Source organism: Podarcis gaigeae (assembly GCF_964106915.1).
Source record: "Podarcis gaigeae genome assembly, chromosome: 4".
Classification (NCBI taxonomy): domain Eukaryota; kingdom Metazoa; phylum Chordata; class Lepidosauria; order Squamata; family Lacertidae; genus Podarcis; species Podarcis gaigeae.
The window spans coordinates 53068827-53088643 of record NC_139677.1 but is presented as its reverse complement, the minus strand read 5'-3'; the positions used below and the strand labels follow the sequence as shown (position 1 = coordinate 53088643).

The 19817-nt window shown below is 41.8% G+C and overlaps 1 protein-coding gene across 5 annotated transcripts in view; it reads left to right on the top strand.

Moving 5' to 3' along the window:
• IGSF5 (immunoglobulin superfamily member 5) overlaps positions 1 to 19540 on the top strand; it is a 46529-nt gene extending 26989 nt beyond the window's left edge. For 3 of the 5 annotated variants that reach the window (XM_083734778.1, XM_083734777.1, XM_083734776.1), the window contains 3 exons: positions 2860 to 2972; positions 4599 to 4675; positions 18613 to 19540. In XM_083734778.1, the coding sequence (XP_083590904.1) occupies positions 2860 to 2972; positions 4599 to 4675; positions 18613 to 18708 (286 nt within the window). In that variant the 3' untranslated portion in view covers positions 18709 to 19540. Of the gene's footprint in view, positions 1 to 2859; positions 2973 to 4598; positions 4676 to 9562; positions 11114 to 18612 lie in introns of those variants that run through there. The other 2 variants (XM_083734775.1, XM_083734774.1) reach the window with 1 other exon arrangement.
• The last annotated feature ends 277 nt before the right edge of the window (positions 19541 to 19817 follow it).

Genomic DNA, 19817 nt, shown 5'->3' with positions numbered 1-19817 from the left:
ACATACAAATTGTTTGCCATGGATAATATATATATTTTCTTTTAAAATGTCCAGATGAAAATAAAAGGGAAAAAGAGATTCTATTTCATTATAAATTTAAGTGATTTAAAATTGCTGAATTATCTGTCACCATCACATGACATTTGACTGCATGAATAGTACATGATTTACCTTTAATACCCTTTACCTTTACCCTTTACCTTTAATAGCAACATGACTCCAAACTGAAACTTTGATCCATCAAAGAACTGTTTTGCATTGGAACATTCTTATAGTAGCCTTAATATGTGCAACAAATTTCATTTCATATATTTGAGTTAAAACATTTTTATACCACCCTTCATTTAAAAATTCCAAGGCAGTTTGCAACACATAAATACTCAGTGGAAACAGGGCACTAAAGGTAAAGGTAAAGGGACCCCGGACCATTAGGTCCAGTCGTGACCGACTCTGGGGTTGCGGCGCTCATCTCGCTTTATCAGCCAAGGGAGCCGGCGTACAGCCTCCGGGTCATGTGGCCAGCATGACTAAGCTGCTTCTGGTGAACCAGAGCAGCGCACGGAAATGCTGTTTACCTTCCCGCCGGAGCAGTACCTATTTATCTACTTGCACTTTGACGTGCTTTCGAACTGCTAGGTTGACAGGAGCAGGGACGGAGCAACGGGAGCTCACTCCGTCGCAGGGATTCGAATCACCAACCTTCTGATCGGCATGTCCTAGGCTCTGTGGTTTAACCCTAAAGCTAATAAACCTATAATAATCCTAAAGCTAATAAACCTATAATAACCCTAAAGCTAATAAATGCTGCAATTACAGCAACAACCACAGGAGGTCACTGTGCACCAGAATAGCTCACTCCTCCTAGCTCAAGTAATGCTTACAGTGGATATGCCAATTCTACAGGCTCTTGGAGTATAGAATTTCTGTTGTACAGAAACAGAACTGAAACCGAGACAGGTTGGCACATGTTAATTGTAACCAACTGGTAGGCAAATTAAATGGCATTCTCTGCTTTTCTAAGACTTATTTGAAAGCAACCTTTGGAGAGAGAAAAAAGATGTTTGGTAACAAATTGCTTCTAGCTTAGCAAAATTAGTTTTGACCACTTAAAATGAAGTAAGCTAAATGTCTCTATGCTAGAATGCATTAGGTTGTTAAGCTTTAAAATGTAAGAGAGCTTTCATCTGTATTGAGAAGCTGTTAATCAATACTGAATGGAAACTTTAAAATGACGTCATTGTGGGAAAGGTTTGCCAGGGTTTTTGTTTGCATTTGTCTTCAAGACTGAAAGCTATCCTTTGCCGTCAGAGGGAAGAAGGAAACTTAATTCTGATTTGGGCTAATCAGTGCAATTGCTTATCTAGGTATGCCATATTTTGTTTCGCCTTAGCTTGGCAGTTAAATCATTCACTCTGAGTTCTAGAAAAAAGGATCTGGCCTGGGTTCACAATCTATACAAACCCCCCTCACATTTCAGAATTGATATTTTATGGCAAAATGCTAACTGTCATTAAAATGAATTACTTGCTGTTCAAGAAAGTGGTGGAGATTAATCATGCCGGATTGGTCTGTGCTACACTACCCTGATCTCCAAGCGGTGTGAGATTCCAGGGCTTGTATTTCCTTTGGGAATGAGGCACAGTGGAGACCGTGGTGTCTTTATGATATATTGTTTATTTACACATAAATACAACCTGATCCTACAATGGTTCACGGCATTAAGGGTCTTGTTTCTTGTTTGAACTTTGGATTCAAGCAGAAATCAAACATTGTGCTGTGCCTCTCAGGCTTTCCTGCCTGCAGCTTCACTTCTGGGTCACATTACACACACTAAATGCTGGCCTTTTGCCATTCTCACTAAGAGTTAGAGGAGGGGCCCCACTCATTTGCTGTCTGGCCCAGAGCCCCCTCTCACTTACTTTCTTAATGGCCCATTAATAGCCTGGCTTTCTTGATGGCCCATTAATAGCCTGGCTTATTTAGCTTTTAACCCTTGCTGCCTCCAGGGATTACGTGTCTGTTGTCCAGTTTAACACCCCAAACCTTGATTAAATTCTAACACTTCACTGGATCCAAGAATTTAGTGGAGTTGAGCACCCACAAACTCTTAACACATCCAAGGGTACTTGCAGTTATTGCAAGTTGTTGAAGGGGATTTAGTTGGTTCAGGACTTGTGATAGGTCAGTGCTTGGGTTTCTGTACTGAGAAGAGGACTCTGGTCCCAGACTGCTCCCCTTTCCCTCTTTTATTACAGCTAAAGCAAAGGCAGCAGACTCCCCATCATGCATTTCCTAGTCAATACCCAGGAATGGGACTTGCACAATAGAGCTACAGTAGTTGGCTTGACTCCTTTTGCCTGGCATCTGACACTGCGTTTCTGTAACAGCTGATCTATAGAATAAGCCTGGAAAGCAGATTAAATTTAATACTTCGGCTTAAAAACAGCCCTGGATCAGGCTGTTCCTTAGCTAGTTAGTAACTATGTACTGAAAGCTTTGAGAGCATGCCAAAAAGCTACTAATGTATTACTTTTGCAAGTTGTACCTGGAGTAAAAACTGCTGAATTCAGAGTTTTTTGTAAATTAGATATGAAGTGAACCCAGAGACCATGCTTCACTTCTGTCCCCAGAACAAACTCACTCTCATAGTATCGCCCACTAAGTATACAAAAAGTCCCATAAATTCAATATAGGAGATAGGTTAATAATGGATAGTAAGCAGTGGTACTGGCTGACTTAACATGACCACTTAAATTGTCTATCTGCCATAAAGCTGAAAAAATGAGGAAAGTGTTCTGTGGTTGCACTGAAAGATCTCAAATGACAGGGGTTCAAAGTTAAGCATTTTCTATTTTCTAGAAAGTCATCAGAAAAGAAAACTGCTGATAGAAATTTGGAGACAGACAGACACAGTGGACAAGAAAATTATGCATACAGTCCAGAGGATACAAGGCGTGCTGGGCAAATGACAGGTGAGCAAAAACTGTGTTTGGGAAAATTTCTATAGGTCACAAAAATGCATTTGAAATGCTTCTCTGGAGCACTCTGATGGGCAGAGAATAGTCTGAACATTTGTTTTGTTCTCAGAACAGTGGGATATTTGGCTACCACTGTGTGACTTGAAAAGCTAGGATGAATTGACCGAGGACCCGAAGCCTGGTTTGGCCAGTGTATGGCATCAAGCTGAAATCAATGAACTGTTTCCTCTATAAGTCATTTAAGGGCAACTTTCAGTGCCCGTTTCCCAAACATAATAGTCATCTGTGCAAATGGCCCTCTATGCAGGACAATGCATTTCCTAGGCATGTGCTTCCAGTCATTTCTGGTCAACGTGTCTAAAGGTACCATGTGAGTGATAAATATTAGTGTTATATATGCATATCTTAAATCCTCAACTCAATCCTTCTCTATTTTAAGTGGTTTGAGGATGGTAGCCATGAATATTGGTTAAATTATGTACAGCAATCCTAAGCATACAAAGTGGGAAGCAAGATGTATTTCTAAATCAGTTGCAGCTTAATTTGATTATTTTTTAACAAAATGAATGATAAAATTTTAATGTGAGGTTTATTGGATTTCTTTTTTAACCCAGTGGTACACTGTATAAACCCATGTGCCATGCATGAATAATAAGGTAGTATAGTGTCATCTGAATATCCTTATTCGATTCCCAGCTTCATGTTGAGCAGCAAAAGTGAGATAGCAGCACTGCTGAAGCAGGGCCCTGTGGCAAGAGAAGCAGGCATACAGACTCCCCTTCCTAAAGCATCTTGCTGAACATACTGCCTAGAATAATGAATATTTACTTCCTCCCAGGAGCTCAAGGTGGCCTACATCGTTCTTCCCCACCCATTTTTATCCTCACAACAACTCTCTGAGGTTGTGAGGGAGTGGCTGCCCAAGGTCACCGCAGTAAGCTTCAGGGCTGAGTGTGGATTTGAACCCTGGTCTCCCAGGTTCTTATCCAAAATTCTAACCACTATGCAACACTCCCTTTACCCTGAAAAAGATGTGCACAGATGCCATGATTAGGTCCTGAAGATGGATAGATAGAAAAACAGACACACAAGCCTTATGTAGTGTCATGCTATGCTATATGTGCAGTATGTGCACTCATTGTTCACTTCTGTGTCTTACCCTACACATACCGTATACGCAGGGAATGTATGTGAACCTTAGTGTGAGTTACATGTTAACAAACTTGACAAATGCATTTGGATTTTATGCTCAAATAGATAATCTGTGTGCAGCTTGTTGGGTCATGATTACATTGGTCTTCCTTCAGTGCAGAACAAGCTGCACTGAAGATCGTCCTACTGTAAGCCAACCATTTATAAATGGTGCAACCTGCAGTGGATTTGCCAAGGGGTACATTGGAGTGCTTGAATAGATAAGTCTCTACAAATTTCTTAGCAGGGTTTTAACAAAGCACCCACCCAATTTACAGCGAAGTATTCTGTTTCCTGAAGAGCGGTCTGTTCTCTTTACACAAAAAGGACATCTAAAAATACCTACATTTGTTTGTATTCTGAAATGATTTATAGTTCCTGCCATTCTGAAGAATCAATAACAGTTATCCTTTGTATATTGTCTTGCAGGAGTTCCCTCTTTCTCCCCAGATAACTCTAGCCTGTACGCTCCAGACGGGGATTTAGACGTGAATCCTGCATCACAGGTAATTGGAACAAGTCTTTTACAGACTGTGACATATTCCATAAACATGTAATGGACTTAAGTGATGGTTTCTAAAAAGACTGGATTTTTTTTTTTGGGGGGGGGTGCATTCTAGTTTCTGTCCTTAATGCTCTATTAGTCTATTGAATGTTCTTTCAAAAATATCCTTAGCATAGCAGAACAGCATTTTCAAAACATGCAATTCACATCAGAAATTTGGATACAAAGATTAATATTTACAAAAGAATAAAACAGCATCATCTTGAATGCTTGGTCTAAGATTTCATGCACCCTGGGACTTCAGCTTGGAGAGGGTGGTTCTGAGTTGGAAATTGGGCTGTGGGGAAAGGGTTAAGCCCCCTTCTTCTTGTTGTTGCTTCCATTAAATATGTAGCCTCCTGCAGCGTACACAAACACGCACGCACACACACACACACAAACACACACACCTTGGGAGACTTTTACGTCTTTGCTGTGTAACAGCAAACAGTACTTTAAATCACCCATGTGCTTTATAGTACAAGCAGTGAACACAATCATGCAGGACACCTGCCTGAGAATCATGAGAAATTTGAAGATGTGAAAGTAAGATATACACACTTGAGTGGAATCCATAGAGTTAATTCTTTGTGTAGGAACAAACGCAAGGCCCATGTGGCCAACATTTGGGCTGGTAAATTCCAAACGGACAAAATTGCTCCCACTCTAACCAACAGACGATAGGAGAGCCCCCACTCTCTTCTCATTCCCTGACACATGCTGCCTCTATTACCCCCCCTTTTTTCTTTCCTGCCCTAGTTTATACTGTAATAGGGTTGAAGGTTGGGCTGGATGATCACAAGATCCTTCCCAACTGAGTGATACTTTAGTGGTAAGGTTGGCATATAGGTTTATTGCAGAAAAGAATTACATGTTTCAAGGTGAAAATAGTAAAAATAAAATAAAATCGGTACCCTTGTACATGCCTAGCCAGTTGCCTTCTGAGTGTAAAATATTTTCAGTAGGAAGACAGGAATGACGCTGCAGTGACCAGCATCACCTCTAGTGGGCCTAGGCTCTGACGTGGTACCTGACTGCTGCTCTCTCCATTATCTGCTGCTCTCTAGGTGGGCACGTGGGGCCCAGGACTTCATCCCCCCCCCCCCCCGGTCCAGCCCTAGTTGCACTGCTTGCTTTCCCCCATCACTCTCCTCCTTTTCTTATTTCATATCCTTTTCATGGCAAGGCTTCATTGCTACAAGCACAATACAAGACAGGAGCATTTTGAATTATGCTCTTTGTTCAATTATTTGTGAATTTCGATGTGGTATCTGGCTATTGAATGATTTATTGGTCTGGCAGTAGGTCATTGTGCAAAGCTGAGGCTACTTTGTTGGCTATTAAGATCGGGAATGCTGTATTTCAAAGAGTTGTGTGTTGGATCATACTGAAAACATGCCTTGAGCCTGCAATTTGCAGAGTTTTTGCCATATATTGTAGTCTGCTTGCATTTTCTGTTTGCGCCAGCTTGCCAGGACCTTCCAGGTTCTGTCACATTCAATGCCAACAAATGATAGTGCTGATCTTAAATAGCATTTATTGCATGTATGATGGCACATAAACAACGTACCCATCACTCAGATCCGGTTTCCTGGGAACCTCACATTTCAGTCCTTTTGCTTACTTTATTAGCTGTCTCAGGAAGATTCCATAACTTGTGAATATTTTCTCATGATGACTCGTGATAGACTTGGAAATGCATCCTTTGAACCACCAGGTCTCAGACGTCTGAACCCTATTTTTTCTCTCCCTTTGATTGGTGTCTGAGCAGGCCAATTTTCTGATATTACTCTCCCTCTCAGGGTAACACAGAGGTCAGTTTCCTTTAGAATGTTTGTTCTTAGAATGTATGCCTTTTTCAATCTGTTTCATTTAGAGCCCGGAGAACAGTTGGTGTTGAAAGAACAGATCAAAGTCACCTTAACTGTGGGGCTATCTCTTGATTCAGAGAGTCAGGCAATTGCAGGAACAATAAAGCATCATGAAGAGTGAAGTAGATCAATTTCATAATGACCTAGTCTGTAAGATCAGGTGGCTTTGCAGGAGGATGGTGTAGGTTACAAAGATGTTCTATTTTAACAACACCATGCCCAATCAACACGCTTTAAAAAATTAGTATTTCCCTGTAGGTGTCTTCATGACCTTAGACTTAACCTGACACCAATTTCTGGGCTCATCACTGAATGTTGTAGGATGGCATTTCCCATTTGAGAACATGACAAACAGTTGTTGCATTGCATTACGAACAAGGCAATCATTTGATAACTGTGTTTTGCTCTATCAAAATTTACCAGTGGCTTCTTTCTTAGTTTTTGGATACATCTAGTGAGTATAAAATTTCATTTTTTTTTAGGAATGAGTTTTTTTCTGCAGTTTCAATGAAAGTGACCTTAAAATAAAAATAATCTAGCTCAGGAGTCAGCAAACTTTTTCAGCAGGGGGTCAGTCCACTGTCCCTCAGACCTTGTGGGGGGCCGGACTATATATATATTTTTAAAATGAACGGATTCCTGTGCCCCACAAATAACCCAGAGATGCATTTTAAATAAAAGGACACATTCTATTCATGTAAAAACATGCTGATTCCCGGACCATCTGCGGGCTGGATTTAGAAGGCGATTGGGCCGGATCCAGCTCCCGGGCCTTAGTTTGCCTACCCATGATCTAGCTTCACCAGTTCTGATAGTGCCTTTGTGCTGAGTTATGGGGAGCCTCAGAGTACGCAGCTCGCCGTGACTCTTGGCATATGCCAATCAGGTGCCCTGAGCCATCTCTTTGCTAAGACATTCCAGGGGAGGGGCACCTCAAGATCAGCAAGGCTACAGGCACCTGCATCTTCAAGCCCACCTGCTGAAAACTCTCCAGTCTTTTTTTTTTTTTACTCTACTTCCCAGTAAGCAACAGCGAGATGACCGACCAATGTCAGGTGAGTGGTGATAACCCAGCTGCCATCTGCTCTTGACAAAAACTCATTTCATTTTATGAACCTACAATTGTTTCCCCTGAATCAGAAAAAAACAACAAGTGAAGGTTACTTTCTTTAACTTGAGCCTTTAATTGGGCACATTTGTAGCATGCACTGTCTGGTGCACGAAGCACTGTTGTATGACTTTAAAAGAAGCATTAGTAGGCGAGTCTTTCTGTCACAGTGTTTGTCACTGCCGGCAAATCAACATGAAAGTAGATTAAATGGCAGCACCTTTTATTGAAGATCTCATGGTTGACAATAGATGCAGATTGCTAGGCTGCTTTCTGGAAATTTGGCAGCATTTTTGCATTTCTGCTCACGACGTCAAATCAGACCGACAGGAATCTGGATTTTTCTGTTGTGGGGAACAGAAGGCTTCTGTCAGTGCTATTGTGATACAGTGATGATGTCAATGGAAGAGGCATAAGTGCATGCATAGCTTGGCCTACAAGATCAAGGTGGAATACTTCTGAAGCTGCTTAAGCTCATGAGATCACACCAGGTCAAATGCCCCTCCCCCATAATCTGAAGTGGATTCCTCAGAGGAAGTCGAGTGTTAAGTGATCATCTTCCAAGATTCATGACTGCCTGATTTATTATGAAGTTGAAATAGGAGATTTGTCCATCCCTACTGAAAAGGGGCACAAGCAGTATATACTAAGCACAACCTCAGTTCTCCAAGAGTTAGCCCGAAAACAGCAGTAGGGATATATCTCAAGGAACACGAGGGATATATCTCAAGGAACACGAGATTTGCAGAAGTCTAGAAAAGTCATTAGGAGAAAATAGGTGCTGCATGGATTACAACAAAAAGAGCCCAATGTGGACTGAGTATGCTTACTGGGCATGTGATACTGACTGCTCAAGAAGAAGAAAAACGGAAAGCTAAGGAATATCCTGGAAGAGGGGATGACTGCACAGGAGCCTTCCAAAATGCAATATTCTGTTGCAGGTCCCACTTGCTTTTGACAACTGGAACACATTCAAGAAAACTTGCAAATGAGCAATGGAGTGTCAAATCCTAGGACTTTTATGACAACATATCAACAATAAGGGCTCAGTATCACATAAGTCCTAGAATCCAACTCTTCATTGCTTTTTTATACAACAAAAGTGGATTTTGTGAGCCCTTGTGGTTGCTAAGAGACTTATACTTCAAACCTCGAAGGATTAATACCCAACATCTACTATGCAATGGTCTGAGGATCTCCCTGCCCTGGGGACATTTGAACATTTTTCATATAGACATGAATTACTTATTTGGACAAGTGGATTACTTATTTTAACTTAAGATACTAATCAAAGTGCTTTCTCTCTGAAAAAAAACTACTGCCTTCTTTGTGTGTGCATGTGCTGAGTAATTACTGCCCAAAAGAGAATTATATAACCAATGCAAAGTCTTGAGAATTCATATGCTGAAGGCATCAGTGGAATATTGCACTACAGTGTTAACCTAAAAAGTCTCAGAGTCCTTAGTACAATAGGCAAGTTCCATCACATCCACCCTGGCGAGGTGTTGGGAGGGGATTCCCTTCCTCTAGAGTAGCCCAACTTTCTGTAGCATGAGGGGGCAGAGGGAGGTTCCATTTGCACAAGGGGAAGTCACAAACTAGATGTCTCTAGGGCATGAGTGATTGGGGCAAGGCCAGCCATTTTTAGATAGGGTCATGGCTGGCATACCAACCTTAGCTGATAAAAGGTTACCTAGCTACTGCTGCCACTTGCACATCCCTGGTGAGCATGAACTCCAGGTGAACCCCCAGGCTATGAGCTCGGTCCTTTGGAATGCAAGGGCTTTGATGTAGCCAAGAAGCAATGGGTGTCCACTCCTGATAATGCAGCCTGTATGTTTATTGTGTTCTGCTTCCTTTTCTTGCACAGATCTCACCACAGTTTTCTAGCTCATCACAGTCTCTTCAACGTATCTCCCCTGCCCCATCTTTTCACAACGTTAATCGACGTTCACAAAAAGGCGCAGCACAGCAATCCCGGACTATTCCTACAGTGCGATTCAGGAGTGTCTCTTCAAAGTCCCACAAATCCAGGGCTCCCCAGCTACGTGGTTCAAAACTGCACCCCCATATTTACCGATCTCATGGCAAACGTCGTTACACCAGGAAGGTGTACCCACAAAGGTGGCAAGCTGGTGGCCAGCATAGATACACGAGGAGGCCAGCACACCATCCTGAACAATCAAAGGCCCAAGATACTCAAACCCACCATTCCAGAAAGCAGCATTTGCCTCACAGAGGACAACAGAAGGAGAGTCCACCTCGACAAAGTGAGCCTCACTCCAAACAGAGGCTGCAAGAATTCCAGAAAAAACAATTCTATCCTGGCACCAGGACAAAGGTGCTCAGAGTTCAGCCTCCCCGATAAAGGAATTACTATTATTATTACTGATGATGATGGGGAACCAGAAATCCAAGCCCAGCACATCTGAGGTCTCTGCATAATATTTGGACCAAGAATCCCCCAATGTCCATAAAAGTAGTTTAGGGTGCAATCCAAACTTCCCAAACAGGTGGACGGGCAGAAGTGGACTTGTGGATTTCCTGTTAGTGTCTGCGGTGGAAGCCAGCAGAAAGCCCTCGGACAGGGTGTCCCATGGATGGTTTGAACTGCCTGGGTTCAACAGGATCCTAGGTTGTGGTTGCCCCACTGCCATCAAATGACAGCATCAGGCCCAATCCAGACCTGATTGCTCCACCACCTCCAAGCTGACACAGCAGCTTTCCTGCCTTATCTTCCACCATTGGAGCCAACTCCTAGGAGCCAAGAGGTCTTTGCTCCCCCCCCCCAATAAAATATTTGAGGGAGCCAGGCTCCACCCAAGTTGATGGGCATTGCTATTCAAATAGGGTGTGTGACCACGTCATGTGATTGATTATGCGAGGTGGAGCTTCCCTGGGCCACCCAACATTTTATTCAAGTTGGCACCCCTGTCTTCTGCTCCATCCAACATATGTGACAGGGCTGTGGAAGCTCCACTGATCAGCGTTTAGGGATAGGGTTGTGCTTTTACTTTTTATTATTATTATTAAGCAGAGTTACTGTTATTTTGCAACTTTTGAATATCTTCACAATTGTGGAAATGTGAACTACATACTTTGTAATTCTATTCCCACTTACCTCAATAAGACTCAATGGGACTTATTTCTGATTGCACTTCTGTTCTTTTTGCCGGGAACAAATGAGATTGAATTTTTTTTATTTTTGCCATCTTTGATTAACAAACTAGTCCTATAAATGAAAATATGCTTCTTTTTCTGAGATGTCTATGAAGTGAAATGAGTAGGGAAAATTCCTGTTGAATTCCACAGAATTTAGGTCATGCTTTTAGGACTGGAGCTAATCCTGAAAATTTGATGACATTAAATTTAAAATTGAAATATAAATTTGCTAAATGAAATAAACATAATGCCATGGTAATTTCTGGAATCAAAATTAATGTTTATACATGCATTTCTGTCCTTTATTTATATTAATACATGATATTATTTATTACATTTATATCCTGCTTTTCCATCATGAGCCTAAAGGTGGTGATCATGTAATAACTGGGGTTATTTTCTCTCTCTACAAACTATAAATAAGAGAGCCATTAGATAACCAAATCCCAAATTAAAAAGCATTCAAAATGTTTGCCAGATAGAATTAGAAATACATCCACTCCGTTGTCCTAATGAATTTATAACATAAAACAAATTAGACAAGTAATTAAAGGAGAAATTAATGCAGTAAAAGAGAAAATGGAATCATGAGGCTCAGTCACTTTTGTAAATGGACCTATTAGGATTTATTGAATGTAGGGGAAAATAGCTGACAAGCAAAATGAGCAGGGTGGGGGAAGGATCCAAAATCTCTTTGTGCAAGGACCAGAAGGGATCCAATATGAATGTAGCAGGCAAGAGGAAGATGAAGGTGACATAATTCTGTTGAGGGACATATTTTGTTAATTTAGTAGAGTGATGGGAGTGTCTTGCTTATTGTGCATTAATTAGTTCCCAACTACTGGTTAAAGCCGGATGGTCCACTAGACAAACATAAATGTAAAGGACCCCTGGATGGTTAAGTCCAGTCAAAGGCGACTACAGAGTTGCGGCACTCATCTCGCTTTCAGGCCGCGGGAGCCGGCTTTTGTCCACAGACAGCTTTCCTGGTCATGTGGCCAGCATGACTAAACCGCTTCTGGCACAACGGGACACTGTGACAGAAGCCAGAGCGCATGGAAACGGCATTTACCCTCCTGCTGCAGCAATACCTATTTATCCACTTGCACTGGCATGCTTTCGAACTGCACCAAACCCAGAAAAGATGGGTCACCCTGTGGCCAAGGGAAAAGAGGAGAAATCAACATGCAAGGAGAGGTGAATGCAGAGGGCAGAAAGAGCGAGTGGAACAAGAAGGCGAGAAGGGAGTGATTATTTATGCTAAGCAGGTGCCTATGGACAGTGCAGGTAATGTAGCTTTCCAACATAGGTTTATGCTGCTTGCATTTGAAAGATCAGCCCTCAGAATTTTGGCTATGTAAGGGTCAGGACCAGCCATGCCATTAGGCAGAATGCTGCAATCACCCCAAGCAGCAGATGCCTTCTGCCCACCATTCTTCTTGAACTCCTTGCCCATTTCCCTCTGGCAAAGAGCAGGGGTGTGTCTGCCACCCAACCTGTCCTGCACCCCCTAAGCTACTGAAATCTTGTAAGCTCCACCAGTTGGAGGATGCTATCCCATTGTCTGTGCTGGTCAGCGTCTACACATGGTGATGGTAAAATGGGGCATCTTTACTGCAGGCAGCAAATATCTTTGGCTGGTCCTGGTAACGATCACTGCTATTGTCTCAACAAATTATGGGTGAGGAAGAGAGAGGGAATGTTTGAAAAGGAACAAAAATATTGAGTTGCGTGGCGAGTTCCCGCCCCCCACCAGGATAAATAAAGACACAAGACACCATAATTAAGGTTAATTGGGCGAATTAGGCCACAACTTTATTGAATTCAGGAATGAGAGGCATTGGCTTAGGCATTGGTCCTATCGACTATCCGGCTCCAGCCCATTTGCTGGAGACACGGGGAAGGGTTAACACTTTATCGGGGGAGTCTCCTGCCAAGGCACGTCGACTAGGAGCTCCCCTGGGTCACCGCTCTGGGGCGTGCCTTTGGCCCACACCTCCATAGGCTTCGGACAGGGCCACGCCCCCCGGAGTCCTTTAACGGACCACCCTTCGCTCACTGGGGGGAGGTGATGGCGTTCCTCCCCCCCCCACATCCTCTTAACCCCTTCTTACCAATGCCTACCGCCAATGCAGAAAAGTTGTGACGAGTTGCTACGAGGTAGGCGAAAAACCAAAAGGCTACAAATTGCCAATTGGGAAAAATTCCTACCATGCCCCTTGCGGCGACAGACCGAAGTCCATAGCAAAGTCAAAGACCTACCTAAAGCATACCTAAAGGGAGGGAGGGTGGGAAAACGTGAGGGCTAGCCGGCGAAAGAGGGCGAGCCCCCTCTGAGCCGGCCCTAAATAGGGTAGATCTGGCTGGGATTCCCCTGTTCTCGCGGGGGCTGAAACCAGCCCCCGCTCATGTGGGGGTGGGCGTGAAGCCCGCAACCCCACCTCCTGGGCAGGCCGGAAGTGGCTTTACCATTTAATGAAAAGTCTTGTGAAAACGTTGCCAGCAATTGACTTTACAATAAGGATGAATCAAGGCAGAATAGTGTATTGATAAATGAAGGACACTGGTAATTAAAACTGGAGAGGGTACAGTTATACTAAAAGCAGTTGCAATGAGAAGATATCTGCCCACCCTGTCCCAGGAACAAAAAGTTAAATGTTTGTCTTAGATAAGGACACAATGGTGGTGAAATGTCATGGTTTGCGAGGAGACTGTTCTGCACCATACAGTATCAACTGGGTGGATGTTGTGATGCAGTTCTTAATGGCTCTAGAAGGAAAATATGTTTCTTTTTTAAAAGATAAATAAATATTAGTTTTAAATTATTATATGATGCTTTATAACCTGCTTTGAGGAGCATTTGGTGGAAAACTAGTCTGTAAAAAAATATCTAAATACATATAAGTATAAATGGAACATCTGGATGAGTGTTCTGTATGAAGTCTGATATATTTTAAAATAAACACAGTAAACATGAGTTTAACATAAAGGCTACCAATGATGATAAACAAGTTTTGAGTGCAATATTAAAGGGCAAAGGGCTGCTCATATGTATTTTATTTTATTTTAGTTTTTTTTTAAATTTTATTAGGGATTTTTTGTTACAATAGAAAGAAAGAAAAAGAAGATAAAAAAAGAAAGAAAAAATAACATAACAGAGTACAAACAGTATTCCTTCTGTTCATTATTGGACTCCCTCGCGTCTCACACTCCTACTTTCCAAATTTATAAAACCTTACCCAGCAAATTATCACCTTGTTTCCATTCTTATTGTACACTTTTCCAATATTTTGTCCCTAACTTTGAATAGTTTTATCTAAATCTTAAATCTCTAATCTTACCACAGTATTTATTCAAAATCTATTTTTCTCATAAAATTCACTCATTCTCACAATCTTTTCACCAAATTTTATGGTGCCCAGTTGTTTTCAAATCTCTCATCCTTCTCAACTCTCGTACAGTTTACAGTGCTTTTGTAAATAGTCCTTGAATTTCTTCCAGTCCTCTTCCACTGCTTCCTCTCCCAGGTCTCGAATTCTGCCAGTCATTTCTGCTAACTCCATGTAGTCCATCAGTTGCATCTGCCATTCTTCCAGTGTGGGCAAATCTTGAGTTTTCCAATGTTTAGCGACGAGTATCCTTGCTGCTGTTGTTGCATACATAAAAAATGTTCTATCATTCTTTAACACCCTCTGGCCAACAATCCCCAAAAGGAAGGCCTCTGGTTTCTTAGGGAAGGTATACTTAAATACCTTTTTCAGCTCATTATATATCATTTCCCAGAAGGCCTTAACCCTGGGGCAAGTCCACCAGAGGTGAAAGAACGTTCCTTCAGTTTCCTTGCATTTCCAACACTTATTGTCTGACAGGTGGTATATTTTTGCTAGCTTGACTGGGGTCATGTACCACCTATATATCATTTTCATAATATTTTCTTTTAAGGCATTACATGCCGTAAACTTCATACCGGTGGTCCATAACTTTTCCCAGTCAGCAAACATAATATTATAACCAATGTCTTGTGCCCACTTTATCATAGCTGATTTAACCGTTTCATCCTGTGTATTCCACCTCAGCAACAAGTTATACATTCTTGAAAGTACCTTGGTCTTAGGTTCTAACAATTCTGTTTCCAGTTTCGATTTTTCCACCTGGAATCCTAACTTTTTATCCAATTTAAAAACCTCTTTAATCTGAGCGTAATGTAGCCAATCTCGCACTTTGTCTTTTAGTTTCTCCAAACTCTGCAATCTCCAATTGTCTCCATCTCTCTCTAATATTTCCCAATATTTCGGCCATTTGACCTCCATATTGGGTCTTTTCACAGCTTTAGCTTCCATAGGTGATAACCACCTTGGGGTCTTATTTTCTAATAAGTCTTTATATTTTGTCCAGACATTAAACACTGCTTTCCTTACAATATGGTTCTTGAAATTCTTGTGAATCTTAACCTTTAGTTTAGTGTTCAGAGAGCAATGTGACGTCTGTGACCCAGTTCCTAGGCTGAGAAATACAGAAATCTCCCTTTGGTCCAGTCACCACCTGACATGCAGCTCAAATTTATATTTGCTGTTCCTGCACACTTAAAAAATAAATAAATACAGGCACACACCAGGATGTATTCAGAGGACTCTGAACAAAGTCACACAGCCATTCTTAGAGAGAAACAAAGGAATGGAAGAGTAGGCAGAGGAGCTAACAAAGACTCAGAAATATAATCTCATGGTTTACAGAAAGGCTCACGATAACAATCTTCCAATAACATTACTGCCAAATTTAATATGTTCTTCAGTTCATTACAATCTTTCTCAGATTTGGCCACTAGCCACGATGGTGGAATACAAAGGCGGGGGGGCACATTTTGGGGGGGAGAGAAAGTAAAAGAGTTCATGTTTTCAAGAAATAGTGAATTATCTTCTGAGGGTGCAGCATCTGCTGAAACCACTTTATTTAGAGGAACATAGTCATGAAACCTGTTGGAGCTGTTCTAAAAGCTGCTCACTGGCTCACACAGCCTCCTGAAAAGAGTAGTGGTCTTAGGAGATTGACCTGTTGTTGCATCACTGTGTAAGGGGAACTTGCCCATCCTTTTCCTGACTGGGAGCAAAGCCCAGCTGCAGTGCTGAAGCAGCTTTTGTTATCAGCTGCATTGTGCATCAGGGATGAGGCAGGGAGTAGAAAGCTGATGCAACTCTATTTGCTGAGTGTGATTTAGCAATTCTCTTCCACACTCTCCTGCAGCATCCTTTCTAGCCACAAAAGAGAAGTGGAGACTTGCATAAAAAGTCACAGTGAATAAAATGACCACTTTTGCCTCACATGCTAACAGAATCATACTTAATCTGCAGCATTGCAAAGTATTTGCTTATGCTACTGTAGCATGCCAGTCCATATGACTGTCTGCTGGTTGCACTCCTATATCATATAGGCCCCGTTTGTATGCCACACTAAACCATGGTTTAGCAACATATACTCAGGTAGAAGGGAACTGCTGTGAGCCTTAAATTTGTGTTTTACCTTCTCCCAGGGGCGGAGGAAGGGGGTGCGGACCACCCCGGATGTCACCACTGAGGGGGGTGACAAAATGCTGAGCGACACTCATCGCGGGGCCTGCAGTGCACCCGAGCCACACGTCTCTCCTGGGAGAGATGCTGTGGCTTGGGCGGTAGCAGGCTCTGTGCTGCCCCAAATGGTCTGCCCACCACCTCCCCCTCAGCTCTAGGGCAACTGAGGGGGAGGAGGCAGGCAGACTCTGGAGGCCCCGTGGAGCATCCTGCCCTGGCCGGCCCCACCCATGGGCCCAGGGCGCACGCGGTGCCCCTGGCGCCCAATCGGTTTGCTCTGCCGCTGCCTTCTCCTTCTCTGATGCAGCAAGGTGGAGAACATTTGGTTTTACTTTACTTTAAAGTCAGCTTTTTGTGTCATCTGGATCAGAGATTGTGGTTCCTAACAAACCTGGTTTGGCTTAACAAACCAGCTTCAGAAACCACTGTTGGGACAACTCAGCCAGGTGAGATTCAGAGAAGCAGCAGTCAAAGTCTTCCATCTGGCCCAGTGAGTAGAGAAGAGGGACGTGGGGCTCACAGCAAGTTCATCTTGCTTGTGAACAACTGGCTAAATCACCACCTTAATTTCCAATAAGTATCTATACACACAAATTTGCATATGCATATCAGTGTATGAACCTGTGCCCCAATACTTCATAAGTATTAATGGTATAAGAGTCCCATCTTCTATGACAAAGCCAGATTAAATGTTTGGTGTTGTACAAACTCTCACTTCAAGACGTTGTGAAGCAGAAGCAACTCTCGTATCACTGATCAGCAGCACCTCTGGCTGTTAGTAAAGATAACAAATGCGTAAACACACAATTTCTTACCCTGAAATTTCCCCAGCTTATTTTTCTATTTGAAGTGCATAACAACTGATAGGATCTCTGGTTTGTCTCACTGCTGTAGCATCTGTGTCTGAAGAGCCGCCATCTGGCAAATTAAAAGTTCACAACTCTGTGCCTAATAACAGGTGTGCCCACATCATGCATCTCATAGGTGTCATAACAGGAATTATGGAATGCTTGCAGTAGCTGAAATCCTTGTCTAAGTGTCTGAAGATCAGCTGCACACATCCAAGTTTTGAGATGAGTGGCCCTAGCTGCACATGCTTAGTTTCATCTGGGCTGCTTCTACATCTTTGCAACTTTCTGTTGTGATGCTAGACATGAAGAGACACATTACTTTGTCCAGTCAATCACTCAACCCAACCTTACATATTGGCTGGTATTTAGTCAACTCATTTCTTGCTATATCCTTCAAGACAAATGGATGAATGAAGCTGCTGGTTCTGAAATGGTAGGGGGTATTGGGCCATCTTTCAAAACCATGGTATAGCTGGATAATTTTAACAGCCTGCTGCTGGGCAACAGGGACCACCCTGCCTCTGTCAGGGACATGGAGCAATCACATGCTTCTTCTTATGTAGTAAGTAATGCTTCTATGGTTTCAGGTCCTACTTTTTAACATAAAAGCACTTTATCATATGAACAAGGTAAGGCAAACTGTTGTTTACCATGGCTCTTGCATTTTGGAGATAGTTACCTGAAAATGCCACTCTTTAATGAAAGCAAAATCTGGGGTAACTTTGAAGCTGCATATGTGCTGAAGGCAGTCTGTGGTCCTTTCTGTTCACAGGGATTTCACTCATGACTAATATGTTTTCACTTTTATAGTCTGTAGTGCCTGAGGCTATGATATGAGCAGCCCAATATTATACTTTGCTCTCTCATCATCTACCTGGCTTCTGTTCTTTGCTTATTACAAAGGCTGCAGATGGCTAGAAAAAAATGTTTTCAGTTTACATGTTGGGATCCTCAGCTTAGTCGCGTCCCTGATCTATTATTTGGCCAACATGCATTTTATTTTCATTTATAGTTTACGTTTTTATGGTTAAGAAGAAAAATGGTAAGAAAGGGGAAGAAAGAGAATTGAAAGTTGATTCCTTCCTTTGGATTTTGAGTCTTGAGTCAGAACAAGTTTAAGATTATCTGGGAAACTGTTGGTTTGGTTTCATTTACCCAACCACTTTATTTTGTTATAAATTTGACCAAATCATATCACAATATTCTGGTACAATATAGGTCTTGTCTAGTGTGTTTTGGGATAGCAGCTTTAGCTACGGCGAACTATAACCGGGTCAGGCTACTTGAGATGGATATAATTTCGAAATGTTTTACTAAAATACTTTTATTTGTGCCATTTATAGGTTTCTTATAACAGACGTCATGATGGAGTGCAGCCCTCAAGAACTACTGCTGTCCCAATCAATCCAAGAAAAATCAGAAATGTGACACACGTATAGGAAATCGTTATCTCTGGTCTTTGTTCGAGTCCCACATCTTCCAAAGCACTTTCTTTCCTATTCTTGGTGAATTTTGATGCATCAACACAAAGATTCGACAACTTTGCAAGATCTGCATTCTCCTTTGTTTTATCTGAAAACCATCAAGTACCACTCACAGAGGAAATTTAATTAAGGAGGCATTGCCTGTTGTCTTTTTCTACACCTGCCACTTAGAATAAAAAGAGTGACACTCCCTCCACCTTTAAATACTCCTTTTGTGTGATGAATAACTCTAGCAAACGTGAAAGCACCTTCAAACTATTGGTTGATCCAATAGAAGATTTCATCCTTTTGATACTTTTTGAAAATAAAAGCATTTACCACACCGGGAAAATGACATTTTTTAATCTCAGCACAGAAGCTTTTATTCCTCACACAAAGTGGATAGAACTGATGTAGCAACAAGATAAAATCAGGCACATCCAGCGATATCTACCAGATCACAGGACTGAACAAGTGATGGGGGCATGAAATTACCACCTAAGCTAAAGCTGAAGTCAGTTCATGAAGATTCGTATGTCTCAATAGTTAGTCAGTTTTGAATCTGCCTCATACAGAGCTGTGATGCTTGTCAGCTTAAATGCTTGCTATTAATATTTCTAATTATATTTCTAATGAAGTGTCAGGAGCTCAGCAGTCCCAAGATATTACAAACTACTGCTCCAAGGGAAAATGTGTATTTGATTCCACTTTTTAAATTTAACTTATAAAGCGTGGCTGTCTTGCTTCAGTGCTCATTAAAAACATATATTGAAACATTTAAAAATCAATAAAACACATTTGAAATGTCTCTCTCTCTCTCACCCACACAAACAAACAAACAAACATGATCCTAAGTGCATTTATTTGGGAGTGAAACTCATTGAAATTAATTGCTTTTGTTTCCAAGAAGCTGAATTTATGTCCAAGTGCAGAAGACTTTTTTTTTTGTGACAAACAATTCCCCCCCCCCTCTTGTTCAATGACTTCTGAAGACTTTGCATAGAATGTAAGAGGTTTTTCACCACCCAATCAATTCTCTGTTGGTGCCATATTACGCAAATAAAACATATGGTACATAATTTCTG